The sequence below is a fragment of the Apodemus sylvaticus genome, chromosome X (assembly GCF_947179515.1).
Source record: "Apodemus sylvaticus chromosome X, mApoSyl1.1, whole genome shotgun sequence".
NCBI lineage: Eukaryota > Metazoa > Chordata > Mammalia > Rodentia > Muridae > Apodemus > Apodemus sylvaticus.
The window spans coordinates 81,283,202-81,294,763 of NC_067495.1; the positions used below are offsets into that span (position 1 = coordinate 81,283,202).

Here is an 11,562-nt window from a genome sequence, read left to right on the forward strand (position 1 = left end):
AGGTTCCTATGATTTCTAAATAACTCTGACAACTATTGTCTTTTTCTTTTTAATTGTCTATTTCTTTAACAGTTATTGGTCATGTGAATGTTACACAACTTTATGGTAAAATTTACTTTTTAGAAAATTTGTAAGACCTCCAGCTGGACTAGAACCATTTGTAGAAAATTCTGGTGGTTTTGTGTGTGTGTGTGTGTGTGTGTGTTGTTTTTGTTGATTTTATTTCTGTTTTTTTTTTTTGTTTTTTTGTTTTTTGTTTTGTTTTATTTTCTTCTTACCACTGCATGGCTGTAGATCCTTTGTCAAAGACCAATTGACCAGAGGTATGTAGGCTTATATCTGGATTTTCAGTTCTATTCCATTGCTCAAACTGCTTGACACTATACCAATACCATGCAGTTTTTAACACTATTGATATGTAGTAGTGCTTGAGGTAGGCAATACTGATATCCCCAGAAGTTTTCCACTGTTGTGAATAGTTTTAACTATTCTGTATTGTTTTTTTTTAATTCCAGATGAATTTGCAAATTGCTCTTTCTAACTCTGTGAAGAATTGAGATGCAAGTTCAATAGGGATTACATTGAATCTTTATATTGGTTTTGGCAAGATGGACATTTTCACTATATTAATCCTGTCAATCCAAGCGCATGGAAGATTGTTCCATCTTCTGAGGTCTTCTTAGATTTCTTTTTTCAAAGACTTGAAGTTCCTGTCATACCAATCTTTAACTTGCTTCGTTAGAGTAAAACTAAGATACTTTATATTGCATCAGCCTATTTCCTCCAAGATAAAAATTACAAGACTCGGCGGCGGTGGCGGCAGCAGCGACGGCAGCGGCAGCAGTGGCTGCTCCAGCTGAAGGGCCATCAGCAGTGGAACCAAGGCGTCACAGGGACCAGTTAGGCCCTGTGCCCACGACCACTGACCTTCGCTGACCAGCTGGGCGGCAAGACGCTGCAGTTGTGCTGCGCCTGTCCTGCACGGAGGCCACTTCAGAACTCGGCCTCCCACCAGTCAGGAGAGGAGCATCCATCTTGGTTCCGTACTCCAGGGATCGGACAGACTGAGGTACACAAACATAATCCGAGGCCAACACTGCTGTGGTCTGAGCCCGACGGGCGTTGGCCTGCACCCAGGCCCTGGGCGGGTCGGGGGGCCATCGGGGTGCCAACCCAGCCAGGAGGTTTTTTGCCCAGGCCTGCGAGTGCGCCGCCGCCATTTTGCCTGCAGGATGACAGAGAGCTCAGGCGGCAGACCTGTAACAGGCATAGCCTAAGGCTAACAAAGCGGGGGTCCAGGCCACAAAAGGCACAGGACTGACCCCAAGAACTGGGCGGCTTGGTGGGCCATCTGTGAGTCAACCTGCCCAGGTGATTGTTAGCAAAGCAGACTCTCCCGGCGCTTTCAGGGAGCACGGTGCGCACGACCGCCATCCTAGTCACCTGGCAGACCCAATTAACAGTCATAGCCCTAGGGGAACTTTGCTCGGACCTTGGCCTCCCAGGCTTTTGCCTGGACTCAGGGACTGGGCGGCCAGGCTAACCTTGTGTGCGACAGCCCGGTTGGCGCATCGGCTGCCCAGCGGAGTGAGCGGAACACAGGGGAGGTCACAGTAGCATACACCGTCGGCACTCCCTGGGGATGCACACAGGCTCCATCTGGTCCACAGACACAATCTGGGGCAAGGCCTCAGGCAGAAGCCCTTAGCTCTACTCTCTCAGCTTCCGGATCCAGATCAGTCTGGGCGGCAGCATTACATCTCCAAGTCCTGCAAGTGGCTAGCTGGGCTTCCGGGCGGCCAGCTGGGAGAAGTCAGTGTGCTCCAGTGAATCCAGCGGGCCCCAGCGGGAGCCTTCGGGTGCCTGCCTTGGGATCTGAACAGCCTGGGCAGCAGCACACTGTCTACAAGCAGTGCAGGAGGTAAGCTGTGCACCAGAGGCCATCTGGGAAGGGGCAGCTTGCACTGGTGAGTCCAGCACTGACAAGATAAACTAACACCAGTGAGAACTAGATGGCAAAAGGCAAACGCAGGAACGTCACTAACAGAAATCAAGGCAATATGGCAACATCTGAACCCAATTCTCCTCTACCAACATGTCCTGGATACCCCATCACACCAGTAAAACAAGATTTGGATTTAAAATCACTGGTCATGATGCTGGTACAGGAACACATGAAGGACATACATAAAGAAATTCAGGAGAAAATGGATCAAAAGTTAGAAGCCCTTGCAAGGGAAACACAAAAATCATTGAAAGAAATCCAGGAGAATACAAAAGCCAACAAGGAGGAAATGCAAAAAACACTTAAAGAAATACAGGAGAACTTTGGTCAACAGGCTGAGGTCATGAAAGACGAAACACAAAAATCTCTTAAAGAAATACAGGAGAACTTTGGTCAACAGGCTGAGGTCATGAAAGACGAAACACAAAAATCTCTTAAAGAATTACAGGAAAACACAAACATGCAAGTGAAGGAGCTAAGCAAAACCATCCAGGATCTAAAATCAGAAGTAGAAACAACTAAGAAAACTCAAAGGGAGACAACTTTGGAGATAGAAAGCCTTGGGAAGAAATCAGGGGACAGAGATGCAAATATCAACAACAGAATACAAGAGATAGAAGAAAGAATCTCAGATGCTGAAGATTCCATAGAAACCATGGACTCAACAGTTAAAGAAAATGCAAAATGCAAAAAGCTTGTAACCCAAAATATCCAGGAAATCCAGGACACAATGAGAAGACCAAACCTAAGGATTATAGGCATAGATGAGAGTGAAGATTTACAACTTAAAGGGCCAGCAAACATCTTCAATAAAATTATGGAAGAAAACTTCCCTAACCTAAAGAGAGAGATGCCCATGAATATACAAGAAGCCTACAGAACTCCAAACAGACTGGACCAGAACAGAAATACTTCCCGTCACATAATAATCAAAACACCAAATGTTCTAAACAAAGAAAGAATACTAAAGGCAGTAAGAGAAAAAGGCCAAGTAACATATAAAGGAAGACCTATCAGAATCACAGCAGACTTTTCACCTGAGACTATGAAGGCTAGAAGGTCCTGGGCAGATCTCCTGCAGACTCTAAGAGAACACAAATGCCAACTAAAACTACTATATCCAGCAAAACTCTCAATCACCATAGATGGAGAAACTAAGATATTTCATGACAAAACCAAGTTTACCCAATATCTATCCACAAACCCGGCCCTAAAAAGGATAATAGGAGGACAACACCAATACAAGGAGGGAAACTTCACCCTGGAAAAAGCAAGATAGTAACCTTTCATCAAACCCAAAAGAAGTTAAGCATTCAAATTTAAAAAGTAACGTCAAAAATGATAGGAAGTAACAATCACTATTCCTTAATATCTCTTAACATCAATGGACTTAATGCCCCAATAAAAAGACACAGACTAACTGAATGGATACGTAAACAGGACCCTACATTTTGCTGCTTACAGGAAACACACCTCAGGGTCAAAGACAAACACTACCTTAGAGTAAAAGGCTGGAAGACAATTTTACAAGCAAATGGTCTCAGGAAACAAGCTGGAGTAGCCATTTTAATATCAGATAAAATTGACTTTCAACCCAAAGTCATCAAAAGAGACCCTGAGGGACACTTCTTGCTGGTCAAAGGAAAAATACAAAAAGAAGATCTGTCAATCCTGAACATCTATGCCCCAAATGCAAGGGCACCCTCTTTCGTAAAAGAAACTTTATTAAAACTAAAAGCACACATTGCACCTAACACAATAATTGTGGGTGACTTCAACACTGCACTTTCCTCAATGGACTGATCAGGAAAACAGAAACTAAACAGGGACACAATGAAACTAATTGAAGCTTTGGACCAATTAGATTTAACAGAGATATATAGAACATTCTATCCTAAAACAAAAGAATATACTTTTTTCTCAGCACCTCATGGTACCTTCTCCAAAATCGACCATATAATTGGTCACAAGACAGACCTCAACAAATATAAGAAGATAGAACTAATCCCATGCCTCCTATCTGATCACTATGGAGTAAAAGTGGTCTTCAATATCAACAGAAACAACAGAAAGCCCACATACACGTGGGAACTGAACAATACTCTACTCAATGATACCTTGGTCAAGGAAGAAATAAAGAAAGAAATTAAAGACTTTTTAGAACACAATGAAAATGAAAACACAACATACCCAAATCTATGGGACACAATGAAAGCAGTGCTAAGAGGAAAACTCATAGCCCTGAGTGCCTCCAAAAAGAAAATGGAGAGAGCATACATTACCAGCTTAATGACACAACTGAAAGCCCTGGAACAAAAAGAAGCTATTTCGCCCAGGAGGAGTAGAAGGCAGGAAATCATCAAACTCAGGGCCGAAATCAATCAAGTAGAAACAAAGAGAACCATACAAAAAATCAACAAAACCAGGAGCTGGTTCTTTGAGAAAATCAACAAGATAGATAAACCCTTAGCCAGAATGACCAAAAGGGCACAGAGAAAGTCTCCAAATTAACAAACTTAGAAATGAAAAGGGAGATATAACAACGGAAACTGAGGAAATCCAAAAAATCATCAGATCCTACTACAAGAGCCTATACTCAACACAACTGGAGAATCTGGAGGAAATGGACAATTTCCTTGACAGATACCAAATACCAAAATTAAATCAGGACCAACTAGACCATCTAAACAGTCCCATAATGCCTAAAGAAATAGAAGGAGTCATAGAAAGTCTTCCAACCAAAAAAAGCACAGGACCAGATGGCTTCAGTGCAGAATTCTACCAGACCTTCAAAGAAGAGTTAACACCAATACTCTTCAAACTATTCCACAAAATAGAAACAGAAGGAACACTACCTAATTCCTTCTACGAAGCCACAATTACGCTGATACCAAAGCCACAAAAAGATCCAACAAAGAAAGAGAACTTCAGACCAATTTCCCTTATGAACATCGATGCAAAAATACTCAATAAAATTCTTGCCAACCGAATCCAAGAACACATCAAAACGATCATCCACCATGATCAAGTAGGCTTTATCCCGGGAATGCAGGGTTGGTTCAATATACGGAAATCCATCAATACAATCCACTACATAAACAAACTCAAAGAACAAAACCACATGGTCATTTCATTGGATGCTGAAAAAGCATTTGACAAAATTCAGCATCCCTTCATGCTTAAAGTCTTGGAGAGAACAGGAATTCAAGGCCCATACCTAAACATAGTAAAAGCAATATACAGCAAACCGGTAGCCAGCATCAAACTAAATGGAGAGAAACTTGAAGCAATCCCACTGAAATCAGGGACCAGACAAGGCTGCCCCCTTTCTCCTTATCTTTTCAATATTGTACTTGAGGTACTAGCTCGGGCAATTCGACAACATAAGGAGGTCAAAGGGATACAAATTGGAAAGGAAGAAGTCAAACTATCATTATTTGCAGACGACATGATCGTCTACCTAAGTGACCCAAAGAACTCCACTAGAGAGCTCCTACAGCTGATAAACAACTTCAGCAAAGTGGCAGGTTATAAAATCAACTCCAGCAAATCAGTGGCCTTCCTATACTCAAAGGATAAGCAGGCTGAGAAAGAAATTAGGGAAATGACCCCCTTCACAATAGCCACAAACAGTATAAAGTATCTTGGGGTGACTCTTACCAAACATGTGAAAGATCTGTATGACAAGAACTTCAAGACTCTGAAGAAGGAAATGGAAGAAGACCTCAAAAAATGGGAAAACCTCCCATGCTCATGGATCGGTAGAATCAATATAGTTAAAATGGCCATTTTGCATAAAGCACTATACAGATTCAATGCAATACCCATCAAAATCCCAACTCAATTCTTCACAGAGTTAGAAAGAGCAATTATCAAATTCATCTGGAACAACAAAAAACCCAGGATAGCTAAAACTATTCTCAGCAACAAAAGGAAATCTGGGGGAATCAGTATCCCTGACCTCAAGCAATACTACAGAGCAATAGTGTTAAAAACTGCATGGTATTGGTACAGTGACAGGCAGGAGGATCAATGGAACAGGATTGAAGATCCAGAAATGAACCCACACACCAATGGCCACTTGATCCTCGACAAAGAGGCTGAAAACATCCAATGGAAAAAAGATAGCCTTTTCAAAAAATGGTGCTGGTTCAACTGGAGGTCAGCATGCAGAAGAATGCGAATTGATCCATCCTTGTCTCCTTGTACTAAGCTCAAATCCAAATGGATCAAGGACCTCCACATAAAGCCAGACACTCTGAAGCTAATAGAAAAGAAACTGGGGAAGACCCTTGAGGACATCGGTACAGGGAGAAAGTTTCTGAACAGAACACCAATAGCGTATGCTCTAAGAGCAAGAACTGACAAATGGGACCTCATAAAATTACAAAGTTTCTGTAAGGCAAAGGACACCATCAAGAGGACAAATCGGCAACCAACAAATTGGGAAAAGATCTTCACCAATCCTACATCAGATAGAGGGCTAATATCCAATATATATAAAGAACTCAAGAAGTTAGACTCCAGAAAACCAAACAACCCTATTAAAAAATGGGGTACAGAGTTAAACAAAGAATTCTCACCTGAAGAACTTCGGATGGCGGAGAAGCATCTTAAAAAAATGCTCAACTTCATTAGTCATTAGGGAAATGCAAATCAAAACAACCCTAAGATTTCATCTTACACCAGTCAGAATGGCTAAGATTAAAAATTCAGGAGACAGCAGGTGTTGGACAGGGTGTGGAGAAAGAGGAACACTCCTCCACTGCTGGTGGGGTTGCAAATTGGTACAACCACTCTGGAAATCAGTCTGGCGGTTCCTCCAAAAACTGGGCACCTTACTTCCAGAAGATCCTGCTATACCACTCCTGGGCATATACCCAGAAGACTCCCCACCATGTAATAAGGATACATGTTCTACTATGTTCATAGCAGCCCTATTTGTAATTGCCAGATGCTGGAAAGAACCCAGGTATCCCTCAACAGAAGAGTGGATGCAAAAAATGTGGTATATCTACACAATGGAGTACTATTCAGCCATTAGAAACAATGAATTCATGAAATTCTTAGGCAAATGGATGGAGCTAGACAATATCATACTAAGTGAGGTAACCCAGACTCAAAAGGTGAATCATGGTATGCACTCACTAATAAGTGGATATTAACCTAGAAAACTGGAATACCCAAAACATAATCCACACATCAAATGAGGTACAAGAAGAAAGGAGGAGTGGCCCCTGGTTCTGGAAAGACTCAGTGAAACAGTATTCAGCAAAACCAGAACGGGGAAGTGGGAAGGGGTGGGTGGGAGGACAGGGGAAGAGAAGGGGGCTTGCGGGACTTTCGGGCAGTGGGGGGGCTAGAAAAGGGGAAATCATTTGAAATGTAAATAAATTATATCGAATAATAAAAAAAAAATTACAAGACTCTACAAATGGCTATAAATGCAGATATACAGGACATGGAAAAATCCATCAGAGCCTTGCAGGATACCTATCCTCTCTGGCAGAAGTACTCTTACAGAACAGAAGAGGCCTAGACTCTTCTTGCTGCTCCTCCAGCAGGGAGAATTCTGTATAGCCTTAGGTGAGGAATGTTGTGGCTATGCTGACTACTCAGGGGTGATCCAAAAATCCCTGGCCTTATGCAGAAAGAAACTACAAAACAAAAAATCAGAAAAAACAGTCTCAGGGTTGATATGAGTCCCTCTGAGAGTGATCTCCTTGGCTAACCAGACTTGTTGCTGCCCTGACAATTTCTTTTATATTCTGATGTTTGTTGCTATCAAGAGCGAGTTTGGCAGATTGGCTGTAAACTCAGGAATGTCACATGTAGGTGACATTGGTTGCCAGGGCAATGACATACCTTCCCAGAATCCCCTTGACAAACTTACCTGCACACAGGTTACATCATAGCCTTAATAAAAGACAGACCCTTCCTCACTTTCAACCCTTCTTTTTTTTTGTCTCTCTCTATTTCCTCTCTTTGTCTCCAATAAACCTCTGCCACATTGATCTGCTTTGGCCTGGTGTGGTCTGCCTAGATATCAATGTTGGTCTTGACTTATAGTTCCTCAATAATCAATGCTTTAGCTATGATCCCCACACAACAATACCAGGCCATGGAAACATCTCAAGGATTTGAGATGACCGATTTCTCAAGGGGGTAATGGGAAGACTGAGCCAAGCTGAATCCATGACCGACTTTAAAATGACAGTACAGGAGAATAGGCCAAGATCTCTATTTCCAAGAACTGGGAAATTTCCAGGTTTGTCAGTTACTGGGAAAATCCCAGACCTCAGGCAGCCAATCAGAATCTATACCACCATCAGAAACTGCCCTGCTACCTGGCCTAAGGCAAGGACACTGGGTCAGCAACGGTTTCCAGGATACCCCAACAACAGTTTCCACCCCTCCCCCACCAGCTAGAAATGGTTCTGGAATGTAAGTAGATACAGAACCAACCTACCACTCTGTGGAATGCCCTACATGTGCTTTACATTGGGCCTGTGAGCACACTTGAATGTCTTGATCTTTGTAAATGATAGGTCCCAACATGGTAGACTTCTGCAGAATAAAATGCACTTTGGTTTGAAAGAGAAGAAGAAGATGAAGAAGAAGGAGGTGGAGGAGGAGGAGGAACAGGAAGAGGAGGAGAAGAAGGAGAAGAAGCAAAAGAAGAAGGAGAAGGAGAAGAAGGAGAAGAAGGAGAAGAAGAGGACCAGGAGGAGGAGGAGGAGAAGGAGGAGGAGGAGGAGGAGAAGGAGGAGGAGGAGGAGGAGAAGGAGAAGGAGAAGAGAAGAAGAAGAAGAAGAAGAAGAAGAAGAAGAAGAAGAAGAAGAAGAAGAAGAAGAAGAAGAAGAAGAAGGAGGAGGAGGAGGAGGAGGAGGAGGAGGAGGAGGAGGAGGAGGAGGAGGAGGAGGAGGAGGAGGAGGAGGAGGAGGAGGAGGAGGAGGAGGAGGAGGAGGAGAAGGAGAAGGAGAAGGAGAAGGAGAAGGAGAAGGAGAAGGAGAAGGAGAAGGAGAAGGAGAAGGAGAAGGAGAAGGAGAAGGAGGAGGAGGAGGAGGAGGAGGAGGAGGAGAAGGAGAAGGAGAAGGAGAAGGAGAAGGAGAAGGAGAAGGAGAAGGAGAAGGAGAAGAAGAAGAAGAAGAAGAAGAAGAAGAAGAAGAAGAAGAAGAAGAAGAAGAAGAAGAAGAAGAAGAAGAAGAAGAAGAAAAGAAGAAGAAGAGGAAGAAGAAATTTAACAAGTAAATGTAAGTTCTTAGATGGACAAGCAATTACAATGCCTTTTATGTTCTCTTGTTTCCACCTTCTCAAAATAAACCTTGAACATTTCTCACATATATACATATATATAATTACAGCATAACATATACACATGCATGGACATCCAAAAAAATTGTTGTCTGCATTATGAACTTAAAATATAGTTCTCTCTGACATGTTCCATAAATGCCAAAAAATCAAGTTACAATACAATGCAAATTGTAGAGATTGCTATAACAGCTTGAGAAAATAATAGACATGAAAATATGAAGATATCTGTTGGAATATTTTATGATTGAATATGGTAAAAGCAACGCACAATACTAGACATTATTTTCGAGACAAAATCGTTGAGAAAGTATTGGAATTCCTGATACTTTTGGTGCTATTTAGACTTTCTCGCTCATTTCCTGAAAGTCTAAGTGTTAACACTCTGGTGTGTACCAGTGTCCTGGTCTTCAGATGTATCAGTTTCTTGAAATTCTTCTAGGAAGCAGTCATAAGGTTCATCACTATTCTGATGTCTTTTATTAGAAAGGTCTTCAATCTCAGGCATTTCCTGGTAATCTTCAGGTGCATATTGCTCATCGCCACATATTTCTTGACATGGTTCAAGTGAATTTACTTCAGGCTTAGTTGTTACTTCAATTACTTCGTAAGAATCTGTGGGTACAGTGATTTCTTTGCAAATCTCACTTAAAGGGTAATCAGGTTCATCTCTTCCATACGTTTGAGCTGTAGGTATGACTTCCCAACAGTTGAAGAAGTCTTCAGGAATAGATTCTTTTAGAAGTTGCTCAAAAGTGGATTTCTCTGATTCGGGTGATTTTTGGCATATGTTGAGAAGAAAGTCTTCAGGTCCAGTGAAATATTGGTTTGTTTCAGAAAAACAGTTCATTACTGATGTATCATGGTATCTAGCAGAATTTTCCCCACTTGTATTTTGGCTTATGTTGAGAAGAAAGTCTTCACGTCCAGTCAAATATTGGTCTGTTTCAGAAAAACAGTTCATGACTGCTGTATCATGGTATCTAGCAGAATTTTCCCCACATATAAAGCTTTCCCGGTGTATTTCAAAACAATATTCTTCCAGAAGGTCTTTTGGAGATGAGGTTAAATGTGGAAGGGCTTCTGTTTCAGAGTGCTGAGATTCTTTCCAGGCAGGTGTCACCTGTGATGCCTTTTCTACTTGTAATAGAGGTTCTGCATTTGTTTCTGAACATTGTTGTTTATTTAAACCCTTTTTATTTGCATTCCTTGATCTCCGTCTCTTATGAATCTTTTGTTCTTCAAGATGCCATTGTAACATTTGCTTCATTTCTCTTTCATGTTTTCTTTTTTTGAGTTGTTCTCTATTACGTAAATGCCAAGATCCAATGACAAGTGGCTCATAGGTCTTTTCTTGATCAGTGTCAGTTGTCTGGTAATGTATCCCATCAAATGGGTGCTTCTTAAGGTCCATCTTACCACATTAGCTTCCTGGTTTCCTTCAGTAAATCAGGAAGAGAGCTTTCAGAGAGTCAGTGATCTTCCTGCTGTCTCCCTGTCCCAGTAGGGAGTCTTTCTATCACAAAGTCTTTGGTGATGATGCTAAGAATGCTGCTGACATGATGACATGCTTACCATTCTGTGAGCTCATAATGGTAACTAACCCTAACATAATGGTAAATGCCCTATCTCACGTACTAATAACTTTAATAGTTTTATTAAGCAAGAAGCAAAAATATTTTTTAAAATGATGGTGGAAAATATTCTCTCTATATCTATCTAAGAATCTTACCCCTATTATAATAGGTTGTTAGGGCTCAAGGCAATGGCACCAGTCATGTGGCTTGAAAGTCTCCCAAATTCACCTGAATCAAAATTATCACAGAGGTATAAAATATTGATAACATCAGTTTCATATCAGTAGTATCATATCCTTAACAAATGATTTTGGGGGTTTAGTGTTGTTATTATCTTATCATACCTCATTTTCTTTTCACAACCCTTCTTATAGTCTTCCAGGTTGATCTAGGATCCCAACTTAGAACTATTTTAGGTTTGGCTTTAATTATGAAAAGCAAGGTAGGTTCCTATGATTTCTAAATAACTCTGACAACTATTGTCTTTTTCTTTTTAATTGTCTATTTCTTTAACAGTTATTGCTCATGTAAATACTTATATCACTATTGCTCTGTAGTACTGCTTGGGGTAGGCTATACTGATATCCCCAGAATTGTTTCACTGTTGTGAATAGTTTTAGTTATCCTGTATGTTTTTTTTTGTTGTTATTCTAGATGAATTTGTCA

General features: G+C 41.3%; 1 protein-coding gene across 1 annotated transcript; it reads right to left on the reverse strand.

Moving 5' to 3' along the window:
- Window positions 1–9,689: 9,689 nt before the first annotated feature.
- Window positions 9,690–10,733, reverse strand: LOC127674571 (hemogen-like). The gene has a single exon (XM_052170291.1). It carries the CDS (start codon window positions 10,731–10,733, stop codon window positions 9,690–9,692), a length of 1,044 nt encoding a protein of 347 aa, XP_052026251.1.
- Window positions 10,734–11,562: the final 829 nt, after the last annotated feature.

Excerpts from the sequence above, each read along its gene's own strand:
- LOC127674571 (XM_052170291.1), bottom strand. The coding sequence starts at position 10,733 with ATGGACCTTAAGAAGCACCCATTTGATGGGATACATTACCAGACAACT.